Genomic DNA, 24,978 nt, shown 5'->3' with positions numbered 1-24,978 from the left:
AAATGCTTATTTCCAGTTCAAAATTTTCTAGAAAACTCTCATCCTTACAGCTCAACACAGTAACAACACTGTACATCTTACTAGAAAAGTTTTAACCTTTTTTTTTTTACCTTATGAGCTGCCATTTCTCTTTAAAGCTTTTCTAAACTCTGAATAACCAGATAGTTGGGCATGATAACCCCAAATGCATAACAGTTCTGGAACATTATCGAGTGGGTTTAAGAGCAGCTAGATGGACCCATGAGCCCAAGAGAATGGGGGTACCTTACTCTATGTTTAAAATATGCTATCCTCAAACTCTCCTGCAAGGATGCCTTTTCCTGGAGATGGGAGGAGGAGACTAGATGTCTAAAAAATGCTGGTGACAGCTTATGAAATCCTAAGGCACAGGCTGTGTATTCCTTACCGACTTAAAATGCAGGCAGTTTATTTTTCTCAATTCAAATTGAAACTGGTTTTGGGGGGGAAACACATCAAAACACAGTATTTCATTTTTAAAAAAAACAAACACTACAGGGCAGATACGGACTGTGGCTAATATTGTGTGTATACCACTTCCCAAACCAACAGTGAGAATATACTGGATGCAAAGTTAATGGGAAGGTGCACAGAGCCACTGCCCAGGGGAGCTGGTTTGCAAGAAAACACAACACCCTGTTGTACAATGAGGTCTCTGAGCTGTAGGATCCTCTGCCTAGGGACACCTGACTGGCACCAACTTTGTTATCAGATGAAAGAAGTTTTATTCTTCTGTAATTTTATTATAGGGGTATTTAACCTTTTTCTGGATGGATGGCTGCATTCACCCTTGGCCAACTCTCAGGGGACCAAATGCCAGCAGTGAAGGTGGGCCAAAGTCAGTGTGGTCATCTGACACTCTCATGTGCACACACACACACAGAGGACGGGGACACACACACAAATAGGCAAGCACACAGCCTCCCTTCTTAACTGATCAGTGAAGAACAGCTAAAGGGGTAACTGCATCCTCTACTAATCAAATGATCATTTGATGACCAGGGAGGGGAGAATTTGTATCCCAATCAAGGTGCCAGCTCCATTATTCTATTCACTTTTTCTTTTGTCACCACTGCCATAATCTGTGGACTTGGCGGTGGCAGGGGTGGGGTGGGAGCTGGATCAGGCTCCTCAAATTTAATGGACAATTTTCCTGGTTATTTTTGCTATGTGTCTTGTTTAGTCTTGATTTGTGGCTATCTGATTTTAATATTTTATTAATCTCTTGTTGATTCAGTGTTAAGCAACTGTTGTTGTTGTTTTTTAAAAATTGGTTAGTTGCCTTGGAAAATCCTGCCCACCAATCCGACACAAAGGACCAGTTATGAGGTGATGCTAAGTTTTGCATCTGTACTGTATAAAAAGTTATTCCTGAGTAATATATTCAGAGTTGAATTAAACACATTGCAGACTATAAAGGCACTTGGTTGTGGTGTGTGTGTTGTTTTTACAGAATTGATTCAGTTTTTCATTTTATTTTAAAACTTTTCTGAGTCGTGGACATATGATTCAGCATAGATGCAAGGCACAAGAGTGAATGATTTCGTCTTTTGCCATATTGTATGCAACCACAGTGAAAATACAAAAGTTCTAGTGAATCTTCATTTGAAATAAAAACATCAAGGTATTCAAACTTAAAAAAAAAGAAAACAGAGGGGGCAATCCTATACTGGAATTATGTTGGCTGAGGAGCTTTAGGATTTGGCAGAAAAACCAGGGCACCAGTGCAATACCAGGTGCATTGCTGGTAAGACAACTACACTGGTGGAACACTTGGCCAGTAATGATCTTAATAATCATCATAAATTTATTACCCACCCTAAGGTCACAGGATGGGTTACAGCAATTAAAACACAATATTAAAGAAAATTTAGAACAACTTTCAGTCACAGAAAAAGGATGAGACCAAATATACATATATACCGGCTATCAAAAGCCAGGGTAAAAAAAGCTTGTCACCAGTATTCACCAAAAATGCGAAATGAAAGTACCAGGTGCACCTCTGTGGCAAGGGAGTTCCACAGCTTAGGGGCTGCCACAGAGAATACCCTGTCCTGGGCTGCTGCTACCTGCGTTTCTGAGGGTGGTAGAACAACCAAGAGGATCCCTTCTGCTGATATTAACACTTGAGAGAGTATGCAGGAGAGAAGGAGGCCTTTTGGGTAGTTGGGGCCTGAGTTATTTAAAGACTAACATGAGCACCTTGAATTGGGCCCAGAAATGAACTGGCAACCAGTGCAGCTATTTTAAAAATGGGGATTAGGTAAGGTCTGTCTTTTCAGGATTCAGCTTCAGTTTACTCGCCAAATGCAGCCCACCACTGCCTTCAGATTCAGATGGAACAGAGAGAGAGCGAACTGGATGGTTCCGCCCATTGATGACATTTCATTCCAATCACCTGCTCCTAGAGGCTTCATATAAATGTGAATTGGCATAGGGTACAAGATGGAACCCTGCAGAGCACGACAGGACAATCCCAGGACACTGAACAGTAGTCTTCCATGACTTTCCAGAAATGGCCCTGGAGGTAGGAGTGGAACCACTGAAACACAGTGCCCCCAACCTCCATCTTCCTAAAAGGCTCCAGAAGAATACCATAATCAGCAGTATTGACAGCTGTCAAGAGATCAAGGAGAACGAAGAGGGTCACATTTGCCCTCCCCCCATCTCTTTCCTAACAAATCTAATCAACTAGAGTGACCAAGGCAGTTTTGGTGCCATGACCAAGCCTGAAGCCAAACTGGAACGGATCCAAGTACAGTCATACCTCGGGTTACAGACGCTTCAGGTTGTGCGTTTTCGGGTTGCGCACCACACTGAACCCGGAAGTACCAGAATGGGTTACATCTGGGTTTCGGTGCTCGCGCATGCACAGAAACACTAAATCGTGCTTTGCGCATGCACAGAAGTGCCAAATCGTGATCCGTGCGTGTGCAGACATGGTGCTGCGGGTTGTGAACACTGCGGGTTGCAAACGTGCCTCCTGCACAGATCACATTCGCAACCTGAGTGTCCGCTGTAATCAGTGAGGCAAAAACCTTGATGGGACCACCAGTCATGTCAGCTGGAAAATCTTCCAGAGCATTTAGGACTCCATCAGTTTCCAAAGGTAGACCAACTCAGTGGGTCCCTCACCCTTGCAGAATAGCTGCATTCAGCCCAATAGCTGCATTCAGCTCTGCATTCACCAGAGAATGGTCTGTCCATGACAAGAGACTCACAGTGGGCCCTCCAATCAGCAAAATATTACTAATCCGCTCTATGACAATGACAAGACCGAGGGCATGTCCAGCCACATAGGTTGGGGCATTGATGTACTGAGACAGCTCCATGGTTGACATGGAGACAACAAAGCCCCAAGCCAGCCCATATGAGGCAGCTTCGGCATGGATACTGAAATCCCCAAACGTTATTTTGAAGGGGCTCTCCAACACTGCACACAAGGCTTTTGCTGCCAACTTGGTTAGGGAAGTTGTAGAGCAGCACGGTGGAGGGCACACTAGCAACATCCTAGTTCTGTACAACACCACGAACCATCCTGTAGATCAGTCTGCTGGTGAAGGTGATTGAATTCTTATGGACAATTAAAGCTCCCATGTGCTGCCTCACCCTCTCTCATCTAGAATGGTGCTGCGCCAAGAACCCAGGTGGACACAGCTGGGCAAGCATAGGGTCTAGCCCATCATCCCAAGGTCTCAGTTATACATGCCAAACCTGCTCCCTCATTCACAATCAGATTGCAGATCATCAGTGTTTTATTCCGGGAAGCCCTGGCATTGAGCAACACTAAACAGGGTTAAGATGTGGATGGGATATAGGAGAAGTGCACACTGATGACAAATCCTATGCCCCACTCCCACCCCCCAAGCAAGGCCACACTCCAACCCCTGATTGGGCACAGGAAATTTCCCTCCCACTGACTTGCATTAGGTGTGGAAAATATATTGGAAAAAACTGTCCCATGTTGACAGCAGCCACACCCCTACCACCCTGATAGAACATAAGATAGATGTAACTCAGCACCCTATCACACCACACCAACATCAACAAGTAAATTGTTACTCAGATGATATAGCATGGGGCTACATTGCCTTAGGTTGTGCATGCACAGAGCTCAGGAGGGAAAAGCTTGGTGATGGGAAACAAGGGGAAAGGGCATTTTGCATGGAAAAAGGAGCACTTTACATAGTAATCTGATAATTTACTTTCCCCCACCTGAGCCCTTTGAGAGGTAAACAGTTGCTCCTTTCAGGCAATTCAAATTAGGAAAACAGCAGAGAGGAAAAAGCTGAAAAGCCCTCTCCCAGGACTGCTGCTTCAATCTGTCTTTGAGTGCCTCCCTCCCCATATGTGACTGCTGTTATGGAAAAAAAAATGGGGGGGGGGAGATCTGATTATGAAACTTCCACATCACACAGTCCATTTGGGAGGGCTTTAGTTATGAAGGAAACTGGGTTGCTTTGCGTCACTGCATCTCTTACCTCAAAGGGCTGCTGTGAAGATAAAGTTAAAGAATTCCAGTTCCGTTACCTGAGCAACTGGTTAGGGAAAAATGGGATCAAATAAATAAAGATTTTAAAAAAACCTGCTGTAATAGGACTTTAAAGGTATGTAGTTTTGGCAATACAACTATGTTTTGTTGTTTTTTTGTGTATTGCTAATCTACTGTACAATAAATTAACATGTGGTATTTACAGTGCAATCCATGGGTTTTTATACCCTAGAATGTGTGGACAGGACTGCATCCTTATTTGTTTAAGCTATTGAAAGTATTTTTATTTACAAAGGGTCTGTTGGTAATATATTATCAGTATTTCCAAAAAAAAAAAAAAGATTTAATGAGATTTAAAATAACATTATCCCCTCTCCTACTACACTGTATTAGGAAGGAGATTACATTTGATAGTTGACAGTTTTGCTGCTGCCACTAGATGGCCTTGTTTCCATGTAGCATTCAAGATTTCCATATTTTCAAAGAAGTGTTTCTTTCTTATTCTGCATCTTTATGAATATCTACATAAAAAGAAATGAGAATTTGTCAACATTTATGGAATACTGAAAACATTTATCTTGGTTTGTTTGCTTATAATATCTTTACATAATTTGCAGTTGTTTCCTCCAAATCTCTCAGTAAGATATTCCGTAGGTAGGAAAATGTCAAATTTTACAGACTAATCAGTATTAACAATTCTGTCTGAAGATGTTGCCAAAAAAAACCACCACCAGAAGAATTAACAGTAAAGACAAAGCTTTGGAAGTCCTTTGGAAGTCATTTCCCAGCTATATGGCATATGGAATTTTTTTTAATGGAAAGCACACAACCACCTCCCTTTTATGCAATCTTCCATTTACAAATTCAGAATGTTACTGAATGGGAAAACAGGAAAATTCTAAAATGTCTCCACACTTCTAAACTCATTAATTGCAAAGGCTCTTCCCCTACACGACATAAAAGGCCTTCATGCAAACCATTGCGCTTGGACTTACATATGAGAGTGCTTAAAGAGCAATTCTAAGTAGGGTACATGGGAGGGAACTGAACTGGCAGATGTTATGCTATTTCCAAAGCTGTGATGGCTTATGCTGTTTAGAGAAACTGGTGGTGATGTTTTTCTTTTCTTTTCTTCATACCACTTTTTCATTTGCTAAATTCACCCCATTGGTTTTGATTGGTGCAGGTGGGGGGAATGAACTATGTTCAATTAGGAAGAGATGGCTGCATGGGTGTAGCCAGGATTTGGGGGGGGCAGGCCTTTTGTTAGGGGGCACAGAACCTCAGTTTGCTATGTATTTTTATTGATTTAGGGGGGTAAGCTTCCTCTCCATGTCCCCCCTGGCTACGCCCATGGATGGCTGCTGTGATGGCTTCAGACTCTTTCAGTTGCTGTCAATGGGCTGCCCAGTGCAGCTGCTTGCTGAATAGCTGGGTTTTCAAGGCCTTCAGCAGGTGGGGTGATGCAACCTACCTGCAGGGTCCCAGCTACTCCTCCCCTCTATGTACCCAGCAACAGGGACTTTAATTTCGTCTCTTCAATCCCTGCTCAATATGAGCAGTTCAAAGAAACCTATGCCACCTCCATGTTTGCACAGTTAATGGGTGCAATCCTGGGTTTCTTGGGGGGAATTGAGGGTCTTTGGATCCAGTGGTGGAGAGCCAGTGTGGTGTAGTGGTTAAGAGCGGTAGTCTCGAAATCTGGGGAACCGGGTTCACTTCCCCGCTCCTCCACATGCAGCTGCTGGGTGACCTTGGGATAGTCACACTTCTTTCAAGTCTCTCAGCCCCACTCACCTCACAGAGTGTTTGTTGTGGGGGAGGAAGGGAAAGGAGAATGTTAGCCGCTTTGAGACTCCTTAAAGGGAGTGAAAGGCGGTATATCAAATCCAAACTCTTCTTCTTCTCTTCTTCATGATCCCTAGGCTGCCTCTGACACGACACTGTCCCTAGAATGCCCCATTTCAGAGCCTACCAACTGTGGGAACACCACTGACAGTAAATTATAAATGCTGAATTATCCGTAGTTGTACTGAGGGTTTGCAGGCACGGATGCCTCATCATCAGAGCTCCTCTCCCCTGGCAGAGGGGTATTTCTGCAGCATCTTAACCTCTTCCAACCAACAGATCTGAGGTTAGGAGTGCTCTGTTAATTATCTTTTGACTAGTTCTTTCGTCCTACATGCTTACCTCACTCAGTAACAACCACGTAGCAGAACTAGAATGGATGGATAAACGAAGAGCTCTTATATTTCCTAAGCTTGGGTTGACGATGCCATCTGCTATTCCATTTTTGAATGTGCCTATATGTGAATGAAAACATTGTTTTTGGTATATGTTGTAATAAACCTATTTTCCCAGAATAGTAAAAAATAAAAAAATAAAAATCTTATTTTATATTACATCAAATAAGGTACAAAGTTAAATAAATGAATATTACATTTTTTAAAAACATCTTAATAAGACATCACTGAAGTGGGCATACTATCATATTAAAGTAGAACCTTGGTGCATATCTTTGTGATGTTAAAACTGTGCAATGAAAACCTGTGACTTTTGTTTCCAATTCATAATCCTGCATAGCAGTTTGTAAAAAGGTGTTATTTCCTTGCTGTAGGTTGTAGCCAATGGTGGCTTTGCCTTTGTGGAAAGTGCTTTGGCGCATGCAATTTTCAACAATTGGGACATCCAAGTTTCAACAATCCCCTCAACCCAAATAGGCTCTTTGCATCCCTGCTCCTCAGCAAAGCTACTCTTGAGGGTGGAGGGACCTTCCAGAACAGAATGATATTAGACACAGAACAGAAGGTTACAGGGTGGAGCAGGTATCAGAGAAAATAGATGCCCCTAATTTATGCTGTCACAATCTCTTTCGACTAAGGCAAAGTCACGACTAGATGCAATTTTCAGTCCCCCAATGATAGCCTTTTACAGGCTGGGATGAGGCCACACCCTTTCTTTGATAAGACAATGTTCTTTACCATAGGTGCAGCCTACAGCCAGACATGCTAAGGACACTGATAGGAGAACAGACCATTAAGGTTAGAAGTCAGACTGAAGCGATGTGCACGCTTGCACAGTAATGCACACTTGACATGACTTTGTCAGGCAGACCAGAGTTGGCTATGCAATAAGTGAGCTGAAATTCTGTCTCTGCCATGCAGTCACTGGGTGGCAGGGCAGTAGCAATCACACATCAAGCCCCTCTAATGCTCCAACACTAAACACAATCTTGCTACCCCTTTCTTCTCTCTTGTGTTGTGTTGCTTTCTTGAGACATCCAACCTTTTATATGCTCTGTCCCTCCCTCCCTCCCTCCCTCCCTCTCTCCCTCCCTCCCTCCTTATCTCCATGTCTTTCCCCCATTTCTCCTTTCTGTCTTCCTGCTCTGATGGGCTGTTTTTGTTGTCCACCCTTAGCCCTACCCCCCAGCTGCTAATACCTCTTTATCGAATGGGGTAATGTAGTTTTGGCTACATAAGCACAATCACATTCTAATCGGTATTAAAATAAATGATTTCGACTTTCTCATGCAACATTGTCGTGAAAGGAGTACAACTTTTGGATCCCACCCCCTAAATTATTGCAAAACTTTAAGCTGTGCTGCAGTTTAGAAGAATATAAAAACCAAGCTGAAACCATCTTAGAATATATATTTTTTACCTATTTGAAAATATCCATCCTGAGTTTTTACGGTTTTAAAATTCCCTGAATTGCCTCCTGCAGACTGTATGTCTATCTCCTGTAACAAATAAAAAGAAAGAAAATCCTAACTAGTTTTCCAAGAGGAAAGCCGACCCTTTTGCAAATCTCTCCAGCCAATAGCACTAACCATGTGATAACCCATGATATCCAACTAATCAATTCCAGTTTTAAATTAGTTTGTAACAACTATGTACGCAGTTAACATATTTTAACTTTCCCTGGGCGAAGTTATTCACTATATACTGTCACATACTCTTTTCAGTGTTTTCCTTCTCTCAGTTTTTACATGCTTAAGGACAATTTTCAAATCAGAGAAATCGGTGGAATTCCAATAATTAATCAAAGGATTCTTACTTGCATAAAAGTTTTGGCTGACAGTTTACCTTCCCATATTCATTTATACTATACCAGTATGTTCACTATTGTTTCAAAGCACAATGTACTAAACCCAGAGATTTGCTTTTCTTCCAAGCTCTGGTGAGTACATTTCTGGCAACCATCAGTAAACTGCCTATCAATTTGCAATATGTTGCATAAGCTGGGTTTCTCAGTTGTGTACAATGCAACAGAACCACTGAACACTTCCTGGGCCAATTACCTCAGTTAACTACAACAGTATAGGCAACATGTGGTCTTCCAAACATTTCTGGGCCTCCACTCCCATCATCCCTGAGCATTGGTCATGCAATCACACATCAAGCCCCTCTAATGCTCCAACACTAAACACAATCTTGAGGCTGACAGGAGTTAGGAATGTAGGAAGCAGCAATTGGTCCATCTAGCTCAATAGTGTCTACACTGACTGTAATTGCCTCTCCAGGATTTCAGGCAGGAGTATCTCCCAACCTTGCCTGGAGATGCCATCAGGGATTGAACCGGGAACCTTCTGCTTGCAAGGCAAGTGCTTTATCACTGAGCTATGGCTTTTCCCCAAGTTGGAGTCCAACAGCACCTGCAGGGTCACAGGTCGCCCATTCCTGGGTTACAACAAATACAGTGGTATTTGGTTTGGTATTTCGGGTTACATATGCATCAGGTTACAGACTCCACTGACCCAGAAATAGTGCTTCTGGTTAAGAATTTTGCTTCAGGATGAGAACAGAAATCATGCTCCGGTAGCGCGGCGGCAGCAGCGGGAGGCCCCATTAGCTAAAGTGGTGCTTCAGGTTAAGAACAGTTTCAGGTTAAGAACGGACCTCCGGAACAAATTAAGTACTTAACCCAAGGTACCACTGTAAAAGATTGCTAGTCAAAAGATCTGCAGGAGGAAATTTTACAAGGCAGGCCCAACTTCTGTTTCTCCCCCTGTTTTTTAGCTGATCAAACACACAAGGTGCGATCAGAGCAATATACCAATATATAGAAGAGAATTTATTAAAATGTAAGTGCCTGCACCTTGTAAGACTGGTCCTCAAAGCCTGCTCTCTGCTCCAATAACTGATTGTCTTTTTTAATTATTATTTTGCACTATGGCAGCCATGGTTTTCAGTCAAAGTTGACTTCTGCAGTGCTGCCAAAGGCCATGGCAGTCAGACACATTCTGCCACCACATGCTGAAGTCAGATCAGAAGCAGTGCCGGGATGAGATAAAATGGAAGAGTTGCTTATCTCTGAGTAGAATTTTGACAAAACTGTCCCGTATGAGGTTGAGATGGTAACATCCTGACAGGTTATGACTGCTAGCCAGGAATATTAAGAAAAGAGTAAGACTTCTCCCTAATATTAATAATAAGATTTGAAATGTTTTATATCTATGTGAGAGCTGAGATACTTACAGCATTGGGTAAAACTTCTACAGTAGCATCAACTATTATATCTCCTGGATGTTCGACATTTCCGCTTTTAAAAAGGTACCTGCAAAACACATTATTGGGGCAAATTTAATAATGCATTAAATATTTAACTTATAGTTATTTTATGCCAAGTCTTCCATTTAATGTTCTCTAGGAATATTTTTTCAGATGGAAGAAAGAGTATAAACAGACTGAAGGTGGAAGTTACATGGCAGATAACACTCTGCCAGTGCATTGTATTCTTCTTTAAAATTACAAATAGGGTACAGAGAGCTGTAAATTCAATCAGAGGAGTGATGGGCTACAGTGCCTACTTCTTTCTCCATCAAAGATGTTCTTCTCAAATAGTTATGGTTGAATGAGTCAATTTCAGGTTCTCAGACTTAAGTTAAGTTCTCCACATTTCCACATCAGCTTGTTTTTTAAAAAATGTTTTAATCCTCATGAAAGTGTATCAAAATTGGAGTGCAAATTTCTCCTAACAGACACGTTTCAATGCAATTTTTGCATAATATACACATTTTGCAAGCAACTCCAACTAATACAATGATTTTTTGTATATTATCTTCTTTTCTTTTTTATTATTATTTATACCCCGCCCATCTGGCTTTCACCATCTGGTTTTCACCAGTAGATGCATCATTATGCACACTTTACCTACAATATGTATTTTTTTACTCATTATTTGGTTCAATAAATTCATTGCAAAATTCAGAAAAATGCAAATTTCAAAGGATGAGTGTGTCTTGGTTTGCATATTGTTTCAGGAAATGCAGAATAGGTAGATTAGACTGTAAATGCAAACTGAGCTGAATTTATCCCCCATCCCAATGTCCAGCTTTTTCACCCATGGGAGAGATTAAAGAGCTTGGAGAGGGCAATTTGGATGAGAAATAAATTGGAGGAAATGTTCCTACATCATAATACCTACCTTTCTATTTTTATTGGCTGCCAAAAGCTGAACAGAATATAATCTCCAGCCACAGGAGCAAAAGCCCAGAAAAAATCTATTCCTTTATAAGCTTTTTCTAGGGTAAAGTGCTGGAATACTTTTAGACTTGTAGTCACTTCTGCAACTGGGTTGACATGTGCTCTAAGTAATGGATTTTTGCCAAAATCTCTATCCTGTAAGACATAAAAGTATATTTTTATATAAAGTTATTAACAAAATGAATGGCAAAGACAAACCATAATCTTTATACTTTAAATGTGCTGTAAATTATAGTCATGGATGCGTCACTGAACATTTTGCAAATAAAATCAGTGGCAGTCATTGATGAGGTATAAACTATAACTCTTTTCAAACAACCAGTGCAAGAATAGGGTATTCATGTAGGAGAGGAGTAAGATCCAGGTATCAACATACAGTGGTACCTCGGGTTAAGTACTTAATTCATTCCGGAGGTCTGTTCTTAACCTGAAACTGTTCTTAACCTGAAGCCGCACTTTAGCTAATGGGTCCTCCTGCCACCGCTGTGCTGCCGCTGTGCAATTTCTGTTCTCATCCTGAAGCAAAGTTCTTAACCCAAGGTACTATTTCTGGGTTAGTGGAGTCTGTAACCTGAAGCGTATGTAACCTGAAGTGTATGTAACGTGAGGTACCACTGTACATGCATTTACTAGACTGCGATGGTGAACCTCAGGCGCAGAAAGAAAGCCACATGTCCTATTTCATATGGGACAGTCCTTTATTTGAAAGGCTGTCTGGATAGTTTTCTATCTGAATGAACACCTGGTGCAAATCTGTTATAAAAATATAGAACCATAAGAAGACAGAGCAGAAGCCTTAGAGCTGCCCATCAACAGTTAGCAGACTGGGCAGGTGTACAAGCATCCACCTCTGGATGGCTCTCGCAGTGGAATGAAATGTGCTACCACAGCCTAACTGAAAAAAGTTACGCTGAGTGTTGCAGAGCCAACCCTACCATCTGGCAAAGTGAGATGGCTACCTCGGGCAGCTGATTTGGGGAGTATGAAAGAGCAGCTAATTCCAAGTTACTTAATTTATTGTTGTAATTTTGTTCCAAAAGAGGAGGTGCATGTGAGATTTTTTTTGCCTCCAGTTCCAAAATAACAAAGCCACTCTTGATTATTATGCATCTCGACTTTGGACAAATGTGGTGCTCCAACTCAAGAAGCAAAATGTTTTGGGCCAGCCCTGAGAACGAAACCTACTGCTATGATCTCACTCCCATTCCGTGCATGTTACACATACATAGATCATCTAAACAAATCTTTACATTTTATGCACCAATTTTGGAAAGAAACTTTGCCAGCGTGCAGACGAGCCCAAAATTTCAGCCACTTTGCAGGGTGGGGTATAAAAACAAGATGTATTCATTCATCTCTAAAGAGGAAACAGTGACCCATAGGTCTACGGCCATTAGGGACGGGCAAACTGCACTCAGCTGCTTAGCCCTAAAATTAATTGAGCTTCTCAGGTTGAACAATCAACCATTCAATTCTATATATATATTTTAAATTTCCAAACCATCTTTCATCTAGATGGATTCCCAGGCAGTGTACAACACCCTCTAGGGAGGGTGTTCCATGGTTGTGGTGCTACCACAGGAAAGTCAAAATCTTGAACACTTGAGTAGCAAAATTCCTCCCTACCCTCCCTACCAATTTCATCTACCCCACTTCCTCCGGAAAATAATTCTTACCTTGGGCAAGGCAGGACAATGGGTGGGAGAGACAGAAGGCTAGGGCAGCCAGTTCAGAGCAAACTCTCAAACTATAAAACACATGCAGCTATTGATTGTTGGACCAGACCCATAATCCCTTGCTGAAAATGTCAGCTCTGTGTAGCTCTGAAAATACCCTGTAAGGCTACTTCTTGGCTGCATGGAGCTGCCACTTGCAGCTGGGGGTCAAGGAGCTGCCAAGCCCCATATTCTTCAGCTGTAAGCTAAAGAGGGGTGAGGTAACATCCAAGCAGGTGTACTTGCATTCTTGAGCACTCCCACTATGAATAATCACCCAATCACTAATGGCAATTGGGGACTGTGATTTGTTTTGCTAGCAGACACCATGCAGGGCAGGGGACTAGTCTTGGCCTCTGTGCAGTGCTTCCACAATGTCTCTAGCACTTTATTTGCCTTCTCTTTGAACTCGGTGACGGTTGTATTTCTACACTATTGACACCGTGATGTTGAGAAAGAAGCAAATGACTAATAGAACTTACCTTCAATTTCTGTATTTTCCCAGCCAAAGAAGAATGAATTCCCACATGCTGAAAGAGAGATGGCCTATAACGGATGCGCAAATAGGTCTTTTGCCGTTCACAGTGTCTCTGAAAACAAAACCATTTCATGTAAAACAACAACAGAAGGAGGCAACCACATTCAGCTGCATTTCAGTTTCTCTATATATTTATAACTTTCTGTTGCAAATATATTCCTTCAGAGGTGAACAAACCACCATTGTTATGCTTGTGGTGCTGAACTGACTGTGGACACTGCTTATTTTTTTTTGGGGGGGGGTGTTCTCACATTACCAACTCAGCAAGGTCATTGTCCCTCTGCTTGTGTTGCTTCCTGCATTTGCACAGTGTTCACACTTAAGAGGGGGACAGGGATGCCTTCACTCAACATGTAGATGAGACAAGGAACTGAAGCAAGTAGAGACTAGTGAGAGAGGGGCTCTGAAGAAATGTCACGGTGCCTAAAACCTGTTTTACTGGAAGTGCTGCAACCCTAAGGAAGCAATCAGAGCTAAGACACAGTAGCCAGGGGTGGGATGGGATAAACATTAAAGAAATATCATACATATATCAGTTTAAACTAACCACCCAATTCTTTGGTTGTAGGCTTCTAGTTAACTTTAAAGGTATTTGTTGAAAAAGACTACACACAAACTCAATTCAGGTTTGGTATTTATGTGCCAACAATGAATAAGGGAAAGAGTAAGATTTTTTAAAATGTAGGATTAACTGTTTAATTACAGATCAACTCAACTGATCAACTTCAAAATTAGGTCCAATATTCCAGCAGATATGGTTCCAGCAGATATGGTTTTAGTAGGATTCAGTAGGATTTAGTAGGATTCAGTAAGATCTGGGAAACCAGAGTTCAGATTCCTACTCAGCTATGAAGCTCTCTGGGCAATATTGGGCCAGTCACCACCTCTCAATCTAACCTGCTTCAGAGGGTTGTTGTGGGGATTAAATGAGGGGGGAAATAGAGTATTATACCTTGAATTTAATGAAGGAAAAGCCTAGATCTACATGTAAGCAATAAATAAACAAACAAAACACATCTTATTAAAATATATAAAGCAACAGCGGTCTTGAAAATGACAGAATAATATATAAACTCAGATGTATAATTCTAATGGAATATCACATGCAAATACTTGTGCACAAATCTAGTTTGTATCAACTTACTGTGTTACTTATAAACTGGTTTTAAAATAAAATACCCTTAACATATCTAAGGTGACTAACCATAATTGAAAACCAATTAAAAAACCACAATAATATCAACAGATAAAATGCAAATGATCAACCGCTTAAATTGGATTTATTAAATTATTTTGTACATAACAGCATTTTTTTGTATTTTAATTGTGTTCATCATTTCTGTTTCTGTCATGTTACAGTATATTACATTCAAACTTACAGAATAATTGAATATGCATTTTTTCATAGTGAGGTGACATGATTGCACTGAAATTTATGGAATTTGGTTGAGTTAATTATTGTGAACTCATGCTGTCCATTTGCCCAATGGTTGTTTGGAAATTCCAGTTGTGTAAGCAATCAGCAACAATTTCCTTCCCTTTTTGTTCTAAAATGTAATTGTATTGTCAGTGTTTGCCCATCTGCCCCAACCCCATGCAACTTACTTTTGTTAATAATTGTAGTACTTACTGCATCTTTCTCTGGATTGCAAACTTTAACCCAAAGTAAGTGGTCTAGAAGCCAGTCAATTGGCTTATCTTTGTAGAACATTAACAAAAATTCAACTATCAGCGGCAAGTCTCTGCATCGGAATAATTTTCCTGAAAATGATGTTTTCAAAAAGGGAGAGGTAAATCACAACTTTCCATACTGCACAGTAAAGCACAAAAGAATGCATTGGTGCATGTTGTTTCCATGATTATATGCAGTTTTATGCACACTTTACACTAGTGTATGCATTTTTTGTACATATCATTTGACCAGAGAACTACACTGCAAAATTTAGAGATGTACAAATTTTGAAGGATGGTTTTGTTTCAGTTTGTATCTTGTATGAATTGGGCACGTTCGCCTTTAAATGCTAACTGAATTGAATTTATCACCTATCCCTAGGTGGTAGTACTTCATGGTCCAGTGATGACCTCTTCAGGAGGGGTGGCACCACCTACTTTCTCAAGGTAGTGAGTGTCTTTCCCTCTCACAGCAAGGCATGTACCACTTGCTGGACCCATCCAGTCAATCCTTTTCTGCCAGATTTTAACAAGGCAGGCAAGGTTGAGAGCACAAACAATTGGTCTAATCCATGTAAACATTCTATCTACACAGGCTTCAAAAACTGCAAATGATCCTATAAATCTAACCAGATTGTGCTCTAGTAAACTCCGCAGGACCTGAAACAACTGGCCTCAAGTTCAGAGTGGATACAAGTAGGAATGAAAAGATCTGTTCATTTTAGTTCTCTCTGTTTCTCATTTTCCCCATCTTAAATTCTGTTCTTCATATATCTGCTGCAATCTGTGTGGGTTTTTTTAAAGAATCCTCATGAAAATTCATCAGAATTTTGGTGCAAATTTCTTCTAATGTACACATTTTGCGTACAGCACTGCAAAATTCAGATGAGTGCAAATTTTGAAGGTGGCTATATTTCAGTTCTCATATTATTTCATGAAGCGCAGCCAGATTTAGGGCACAACCCAGACCAAGCTCTTGTGAGTCCCATTGATTTCAGTGCTTAGCATTCAAACAAAATCAAAGCGGGCATGAAAGATTTAGGGCACAATCCAGCCCAAGTCAAGCTCTTCTGAGTCCCATTGATTTCAATGCTTAGCATTCAAACAAAATCAAAGTGGGGCATGAAAGCATTCAACTATGAATGAACAGCATACATGGTTAAAAAACAGTGCCCCTTACAACCTGTAATACTGCCTTAACCAGATAGGATGAACCCTGAAGGAAGAACAAAACATGCAGAACTAGTTGATGTTTTTCCAACAGTTGCTTACGCAGTATTTTGCATTGTTTCTAAATGCAAATTCTGGAGATTATATGTAATCTAAGTACCTGCTAATTTACTTGCGCCATGTTTTGCTTTCTTTGTTTGATCAAGGTGATTTATTAATGGAAGAACTTAAAAACCTGCACAGTACAGATACTCTATTTTGGTTCTGTTACAGGTTAATTCCACTCATTGTTCCTTGGATCTGCGACATAGGTTTATAAATCATTATGTTGTCATAAAGTTGAGTTCAATATTTCCTTGTTCCAACCTGTCAACTATTTCCCATAAATTAACAAGAAAAGAAACTGCATCCAATGATTGTCCAAGGGGAGGAGAAGTTTGGTTAAATTCTCATGTGAGGTTTTTGTTTCACCTATATTACTTTAGAAGTAGCTGAAGGGTTTTGTGAGCATCTTTTCCAGCACACCCCTCCTTCAGTTCAGCCTACTAACATGAATGAAAAATTCATTCTTAATTCAGGAGCAAAGTTGTTGCTGATAATAGGCACACACTTCCTCTCTTGCTAAGGCTGCTCCTTTGCAGTCTTGGATAATGTTGCTTTGTTGTTGTTGTTTAGTCGTTTAGTCATGTCCGACTCTTCGTGACCCCATGGACCAGAGCACGCCAGGCACTTCTGTCCTCCACTGCCTCCTGCAGTTTGGTCAAACTCATGCTGGTAGCTTCGAGAACACTATCCAACCATCTCGTCCTCTGTCGTCCCCTTCTCCTTGTGCCCTCCATCTTTCCCAACATCAGGGTCTTTTCCAGGGAGTCTTCTCTTCTCATGAGGTGGCCAAAGTATTGGAGCCTCAGCTTCACGATCTGTCCTTCCAGTGAGCACTCAGTGCTGATTTCCTTAAGAATGGATAGGTTTGATCTTCTTGCAGTCCATGGGACTCTCAAGAGTCTCCTCCAGCACCATAATTCAAAAGCATCAATTCTTCGGCAATCAGCCTGCTTTATGGTCCAGTTCTCACTACCATACATCACTACTGGGAAAACCATAGCTTTTACTATACAGACCTTTGTTGGCAAGGTGATGTCTCTACTTTTTAAGATGCTGTCTAGGTTTACTTTACTTTACTTTACTTTACTTTACTTTACTTTACTTTACTTTACTTTACTTTACTTTACTGTACTTTACTGTACTTTACTTTACTTACCAATAAACCCAAGCTGAGAAAATTCAAGAAATATCCACTCCTTTGAGTCCTGTAGCACAACAAACTCACTGATTGTTTGTATATATGATGGTTTGGCTATAATATCATCTTCTAGCTGAAAAAAGAAATCAACTTTTTTTTCAATTGCAGCCATAGATCTAGAGACCCTTTACAGATACTGTAATTTTGTTGCTTCCAGAGGAATAAATGAAATAAGCAAAAGGAAAAGAAATGGCAACAGGGTATCAATATAAATATAAGTCACTTCTGTACTCCATAGCAGATTAGCAGAAATGGAGGCATAGACAAGGCACTGCTATATCCTAGGAAATGGGTTTGCAGGATGAACACAAAACTGGATAATCCTTTGGGTGGCATGTAAACAGTGATTTTTTTTCTGGGGGTACGCAGGGGTACGTATACCCTTAAGCATTTTGTGAATCTAAGTTTGAGGGGAAGTATTTCAATATGAGTAGGAAAATGAGATAACCCCCTAAACATTTTTTTAAAGAAAAAAAGCACTACATATAAGCATCACAGCGGCAGAATGAGAAGGTGGAGAGTCAGAATCACTAGTAGGCTGATTAAAAAGTAGCAAAGATTGTAAAAAACATATTAACTACATATGAGAAGTGCTGTTTAACAACTTGAATCAAGAAGTTTAAATTTGGCGCAGTAGAAATAATAAGATGTCTTCTGAGGAGATTCAAATGTGGAAACTGGATAATCGAAGCCAAAGGTTGTTTAAACATTAGCATTTTCCCTCATCAAACAGTAGGTAAATTGATCTGCCTTATTGCATAGTTTTCTCACTGGAACTGCTTCTTTTTTACTTTAACAACTTGATCTGTCTCTTCAATGAAAAACCTGCTTGCTATATCTATATCTATATCTATATTTGCTACAAATAAGAACATCATCTTGTGAAAAGCTGTGGGTGCCAAGAGTGCTGCTGAAGTGAAACAGTACTCCCAATAAATGTTCCTGACTTTTTTTTCTGGCATGAGTTCTGAATCAAGCTGCTAAAAGCTGCTGTAGTTTTTAATGTTTTCATTTCATCTCCCTTGAGTGTTAATAAAAAGCACTTTCTAACAACTCTTGAAACAGAGCTTCTCAAAGATGCTTTCAGCTTTGGAAATGCCTAATTATCTCAGGATGAAGCGGACCTAAATGGACACAGAGCATAATTACAATTCACCCCAGGTGAAGAGGGATTTGGCTGCCTGTTCTTATGGCTCCTGTACAGCCATTATCTGTTCCCAGGCATGACTAAAAGTCTCTCAAGGGACCCTCGTGGACTTCAGAAATTGTGAACGATTGCACTGAAAATATTGACACAATTTTATCTAAACCTCCCTCAACCTTTTATTGATTTACAGAGACACTGGCCTTAAAAAAAAGAAATGAAATTTATAGCTTACATAAGGAAAAAAGGAAGCTGCAGATAAGAGGGTTTATTTCCTTAAACTGCCTTGAAAATGTTGCTAATGGTAGCACAACTACAAAGGACAGAAGAAAAACTAATTTAATCAGTGCAGCAATTTATGTAGCATGTGAACCTACCTGTAAATAGAATGTTCCCCTTGGTTGGGCATACATCATTAAGAAGCTATAATCCAAATTCTGTTTTGTTCTCCATCTAAACAGAGGCAACAAATTATGTTTTTTTAAAGAGGAGCTTACTTTTATACTATACTTTCATTTTAGACAGACACAAGCAAACTCTTATCTATAACTACAATATTTCAGTCTAGTTTTCTGGATGGTAGTAAGGATGGAACCTTGGCGACCCTGGCTAATAATCTACACTGGGAGAGTGACAACAGGGACTGTAACTTTGTTGTTTCCCTGGGATTTATCAGCAGCTTTCAGTACATCAACCAGAGTTTCTTCTGCACTATCTACATAGGCTGCAAGTTGGAAGCCCTGAGTTATTCTGCTCCTACTTCACTGGGAAGTTTTGGAAGGTGGTGTTAGAAGACTTTTGTTTGTTTGTTTGTTTGTGTTTGTTTATAAGAAATCCAAACTAATTGCTTTACATTTTTAAACAAACAGAATAATAACCATAAGTAATTATCCTGTGTGGGGTTCTGCAGAAATTTATTGTTTCTACCATGATTTTAAACTTCTGCATGAAACTTTAGGAGAGATTGTCTGGAGGTTTGGAGAGAGTTGCCAACAATACAAAAGTGAAAATCAGCTCTTATTTCTCCTTTCCATTTCAAAAATGGTGTGAAAATGTCAGCTTAAACTATTTGCCTGAAATCAGCAATGGACTGAATAACAACAAATAAACACTTAATTTGAGTAAACTTCAGACAAGAAGCTTATGGATATACAGTACTTCGCCTGGGTGGGGTCATATTCCCCAGAAAGAAACTGTTGCACTCCTGGATCTAGGCCTTATTGATCAGTTCTTCCCAGGGCTACCTCTTACTAAAAGTAGTAATGGCTCATAGGCATTTTAAATTTATTTATTTAAGTAATTGATATACCTCTTTTCAGACAGACCTCAAAAACAGTTTGCATAAGATTTTTGTGAGTATAACTATCATTTTTAAAATAATAATAATACATTAAAATGAAAAAAAATGCAAATTCTTTGCTTGGAATAATATGTTCTCACTTCCCTCAGGGCAAGAATCCTCTGTGGTTACAGGTGAGGGAGGCAGGGGCTACAATGGGGGCTGGATGTTGATAATTCCTCAAGCTTCTGTCTCCTCTACTCCCCCCAGGGCAAGATGGTCCTGTGGTGGCAGCTGGGGGAGGGAGGGGTCACCATGGGAGCTAGATGCTGCCAACATTGACAGGTATTGGGGAGGGGGGGAGCATCTGAGTGTGTTCAGTGATGCTGACAGAAGCACTCCTGCCACCACAGATGGGGAGGCTGCACTGATTCCCCAGCAAGAGCAGTGAGGGTGTCCTTCTGTGAGTCTCCCCTGGAAACGGATGCACCTGGGTGCCCTCAGGTTTACTTGGGAGTCAGTTGGCTGCTGCCATTGGGCCCAAAACTAGGGCTGCTGGTGGGGAAGGGTGCTTTCCCCATGCCCCAGAGACCGAGCAGAGCTCAGAGGCCAAGCAGGTCTCCTCTAAGCTGCAGCTGCCGACTCTGCTCCACCCTGGGGTGAATTATTTACCGTATCTTTGCAGTTGTGGCACTTGTTGACTGAACCATGCCTTGCAGTTTCAAGATACTGAGAACTGCTTCGGGAACGAAGCTTTAAAACCAAGATATTCACTTTGAAATAAATAAAACAACCCTCTTTTTAAAACGCTTAATAACATGATGTCTGAAATCCTCACATGCCGCCTTTCATACCTTACTCTCTCACTTGAATCCCCTAATGATGCCTTGAGATTGGAGAGTTTGGGATAATAGGAAGCAGGGGGAGAGACAACCTCCAGGACTCCAGAAAGTGCCTCCTTTGGGAAGCTAAGAAAAGAAAAAAAAGAAAAACAGTATTCTCTTCCGGTGAACTTCTGTTCAGAGGTACAAACTGCATATAGGATCAAGGGCTTATTCATGTTTGTTTATGCTTGTGGGGGGACATTTGTGCATTTTATTAGCAAAAAACATTAATTTTTCCTGTGTATGTGTATTGCAGACTTGGGCAAAGTGATCTTCTGTTGCAATTGCTCTGTGGCTTGAGATATGTCACCGCTACATTCAGGGGTGTCCTGTCCTGTTTTGCCACCAGAGGTGAAATGGGCATTTGTGCCTCCTGCCCCCTGCCCCTTTTTGACTCTCGCCTCTCAACTTGGTGGAAGATGGGGCACTCTTCAAAGCGTTGCTGCTTGGCTTCTCCACCTGGGACCAGGGAAAACAAACAGCAGGGCCATATGCCAAAAGGCCTCCTTCTTGTTGGTGGAAGCAATGGGGCAGGTAGAGTGCTGCCTCTTGCACTTGCACCACCTGAGGCAGACGCTGCAGGGAAAGAGAGGGAGCCAACCCATTCCGGCAAGTCTGGAGGCAAGACCTCCCTCCCCAACCCATAGCACAGCACAGTACCCCTAGCATGAGAGCCCTATTAGCACAGGCAGTAGTTTGCCAAACTCTAGGCAGCCCCGGAAGAAGGGAAGTGACATCTCAAATACGCATCTGCACATGTACGCTTCAGCCTCAGGAACCAACCAATCTCTCCTTGGAAACCTATGGGACCAACTTCTAAAAGCCACATTTTCCATACCATTGACATCACAAAGGCACTCTTTACATTTTATTATATAAAAGTAGGATATTATTTTGAATGCAAAAAAACCCAACAACCTAGAACAGGGTAGAAGAATTGCTACTCCAAATGTCTAGATACTAGTAAAGATTTCTGATTACTTCATAGAATGTAAGTAATTGAATTCAGTATTGTATACACACAAGGGTACTTTGGGCTGGCATAGTTAAATTATGTGGAAAGTAGTCTCCAGTTCACTTATTTAAAGATTATAAATGCAAAGTAATGTCATAAAGAAAGAGAGAACTAAAGGATTTAGCTAAACTTTGCAATACTATTATTTTACTGTCTTCCTTAGTGCTGTAAGTGTTAATATCTAGTTTAGTATATGCTACAGTAATCCATGTTACTGATAAGTAAACTTTTATTGATGCGGTATTTTTAATGGCATAATATTACTTATTTTTAGTAGCCATAAACATACATATTATAAAAATCTTACCGGCTTCTGATGCTTTCTGCAATGCTGTTAACATATTTTAAATCCACCTAAAAATTTACAAAATAATAATAATCAACATCTCTGCTATTTTCTGAAAACAGAAGTTGTGCTAATCATACAGGAAACCATATGTGCATTCATTTTATTCTATTTTACGGTCACCATCGCTTAGCAATGGACACAGCAAAATTAATTTTATTATATGAATATTAAAAATTAAATAGAAAGAAGTTGCTGCACACTTGTTTACATTATATAGAAGGATTAAGCAGTGTGTACTTCTCCTCATAATTATATGCAGAAGTATTGCTTTTAGAAAAATCTATCACTCTTACCTTGCAGCAATGAACTATACCCTCCTGATTTGTTCTCAATAATGGAAATGCAGCTGAGTTAATCACAAACTCTCACACACCCCAAACCTTTGGTGAGAAAATTCACCCAAGCAGTTTCCTTGCCTCAGGACATCCATTACAGAGAACTTCCAACAGTTTATCCCAAGTGTTTCCAAACTGTTGCATTTATATGTGAAATTGTAGCAACCAAGTTACAGCACATTCCCACAACATAACCAGAAAGGGCTTTTTTTGATGGCATTGCTCTAGGGGCTCTAAAGCTTGCTATGAACACATTCTATATCTCTGGTACATTTATGCATTAATGCATGGGTAGGCAAACTAAGGTCTGGGGGCCGGATCCGGCCCAATCGCCTTCTAAATCTGGCCCACAGATTTAGCGTGTTTTTACATGAGTAGAATGTGTGCTTTTATTTAAAATGAATCTCTGGGTTATTTCTGGGGCATAGGAATTCGTTCATTCCCCCCCCCCCCATATAGTCTGGCCCCCCACAAGGTCTGAGGGACAGTGGACTGGCCCCCTGCTGAAAAAGTTTGCTGACCCCTGTTAATGCCACCAGGAATACCCATAATATATTCAAATATTAAAATCATGATAATGCACTATTGTGAGAAATATTGAACTCTAGTATGCAGTATTTGATCTTTTAGAGCAATCACACAATATGTCCACAGTAAAAAGGTAAAGGTAAAGGACCCCTGGATGGTTAAGTCCAGTCAAAGGCAATTATGGGGTTGCGGCGCTCATCTCGCTTTCAGGCCGAGGGAGCCAGCATTTGTCCACAGATAGTTTTCCGGGTCATGTGGCCAGCATGACTAAACTGTGACACATGCCAGAGCGCACAGAAATGCTGTTTACCTTCCCACCACAATGGTACCTATTTATCTGCTTGCACTGGTGTGCTTTCAAATTGCTAGGTTGGCAGGAGCTGGGACAGAGCAATGATAGCTCACCCCATCGTGGGGATTCGAACCGCCAACCTTCCGATCAGCAAGCCCACAGTATCTTGTGTATATATGCAGTAAGACTACTTATGTAGTTTTGGAAAGATTACCACCATAGGTTTGCAACATTATTATATGTGAGAATGTGTCCTTTGTTTGCAGATGCTGCCTAAGAAAGCATCATTTTGGCAGACTCAGCCTGGGCTTTATCTCCATCTCCATTATACACTGATTAAAGACTATCAGCATAATGTTGTTCCAGAAACTACAAGGTTTCTTCCCTCTTCAAGCTCCTACCTATTGCATTGTCCATTTAAAGCCATTGAGCTTTTGCTACTTTAGAACTCTGCATTCTAAACCAGAACTGCAGGATTAGCAAGTCAGAGCTCTAGCACTGAAACCTGCATTCTTTGGGTGCTTTTTGTTTTTGCTATTTTAAAAAAGGGATATCTGCAGGCCAGTTATTGCATAGTAGGTCACAGTAGATGACCCTCAGTATGAAACATGGTAGATAGCTCAGCAGGAAACAACAATGCAATGGGAAATAAGAGATGGGAGATAAATCTATTCTAAAAGAACTAAATGTAAGGATGAGAACCTGTGGCCCTCCATAGTTTGTGGCCTCCAGCTCTCAGGCATTATGACCAATGGACAAAGATGAGGAGGGCTGTGGTCTGCAATATCTGGAGAACTACAGATTCTACATCTTTGGTCTACCACAAATGACTTCTGATGTGACCTATCTAAACAATAGGTTTAAATGGTAAATGTGGAGCAGGCAGGATTTGAACTCTCTCACTCCAGAAAGCAGCACCCTAACCACACCGCTCCTTGAATACAGGCTCATGATGGGTCATTTAATATTGCCTAGACCATGACACATGCCTTTACCCATGCATCATATCCAGAAATCCCTCCCAATGTGGAGCCTCATTTCAGTGCAACAGTCCAGGTTCAGCAGACCCAAGTGTTGAAGTCTTTTAAATGTTACATAAAATGGTGTATAATTGTAATGGTGTTGCATTTTAAGTTGCTGTGAAAAACGTGTGAACACATGGTGAAGGCTTGCATTGTTTCCATTGCAAAGATAGGGTGGACTAGGATTTATGACTGAGTCATGGGTCTCTGGATAGAATTTTGGAATGTTTACTTATGTTAATGAACAGGGGTGCTGAGTACAGGGTATGCAAGGGGCTTCAACTTCCCTCAATATTTTGAAGCAGGGGCCCCAGTCCCCTCAGTATTGAGGGAGCTAGGTGCCCTCTACATGCCCCAGCCCCTGCCCCTCACTCATCCCAGTCCCCTCCCAGGCATGGGCAGGGGCACACAGAGGGCACCTAGCGGCGGTGGCAGATGTCAGCCCCCTCAATACTTGGGGGGCTGGGGCCCTTCTTCAAAGTATTAAGGGAGCTGAAGCCCCTTGCGCTCCCTATACCCAGCACCCCTGTTCCGAGAGAGTACAAGCATCATAGGCACTTCCAGCTATCTTTACCCTTAGTTCTTTATTGTTTTCCACTGTGAAGTGCTCCTTTGCATCAACTTGCTCATCAACAGAATTTCATTCAGGGCTAGTGCAAGGCATTTTCCCACCTGAGTCAAGGTGGATGAGCTGTCACTGCTTCCCCATGCACTGATCTCCTATTGCTGCTTCTT

At 41.0% G+C, this 24,978-nt stretch overlaps 1 protein-coding gene across 2 annotated transcripts in view; it reads right to left on the bottom strand.

Annotated features, from left to right (window-relative positions):
- Positions 1-4,839: 4,839 nt before the first annotated feature.
- MGAT4D (MGAT4 family member D) overlaps positions 4,840-24,978 on the bottom strand; it is a 40,498-nt gene continuing 20,359 nt past the window's right edge. The window contains exons 5-15 of one of the 2 annotated variants that reach the window (XM_083755776.1): positions 22,025-22,071; positions 20,673-20,786; positions 18,917-18,992; positions 17,354-17,468; positions 14,882-15,012; positions 13,196-13,303; positions 10,940-11,133; positions 9,991-10,069; positions 8,174-8,279; positions 6,701-6,813; positions 4,840-5,031 (exon numbers count right to left, since the gene is read on the bottom strand). In XM_083755776.1, coding sequence (XP_083611902.1) covers positions 4,990-5,031; positions 6,701-6,813; positions 8,174-8,279; positions 9,991-10,069; positions 10,940-11,133; positions 13,196-13,303; positions 14,882-15,012; positions 17,354-17,468; positions 18,917-18,992; positions 20,673-20,786; positions 22,025-22,071 — 1,125 coding nt within the window. In that variant the 3' untranslated portion in view covers positions 4,840-4,989. The remainder of the gene's footprint in view (positions 5,032-6,700; positions 6,814-8,173; positions 8,280-9,990; positions 10,070-10,939; positions 11,134-13,195; positions 13,304-14,881; positions 15,013-17,353; positions 17,469-18,916; positions 18,993-20,672; positions 20,787-22,024; positions 22,072-24,978) is intronic. The other variant, XM_083755777.1, reaches the window with a different exon arrangement.

Source organism: Podarcis gaigeae (genome assembly GCF_964106915.1).
Source record: "Podarcis gaigeae genome assembly, chromosome: 9".
Classification (NCBI taxonomy): domain Eukaryota; kingdom Metazoa; phylum Chordata; class Lepidosauria; order Squamata; family Lacertidae; genus Podarcis; species Podarcis gaigeae.
Note: the sequence above shows the minus strand (reverse complement) of the source record. Positions and strands in the feature narration are given on the sequence as shown.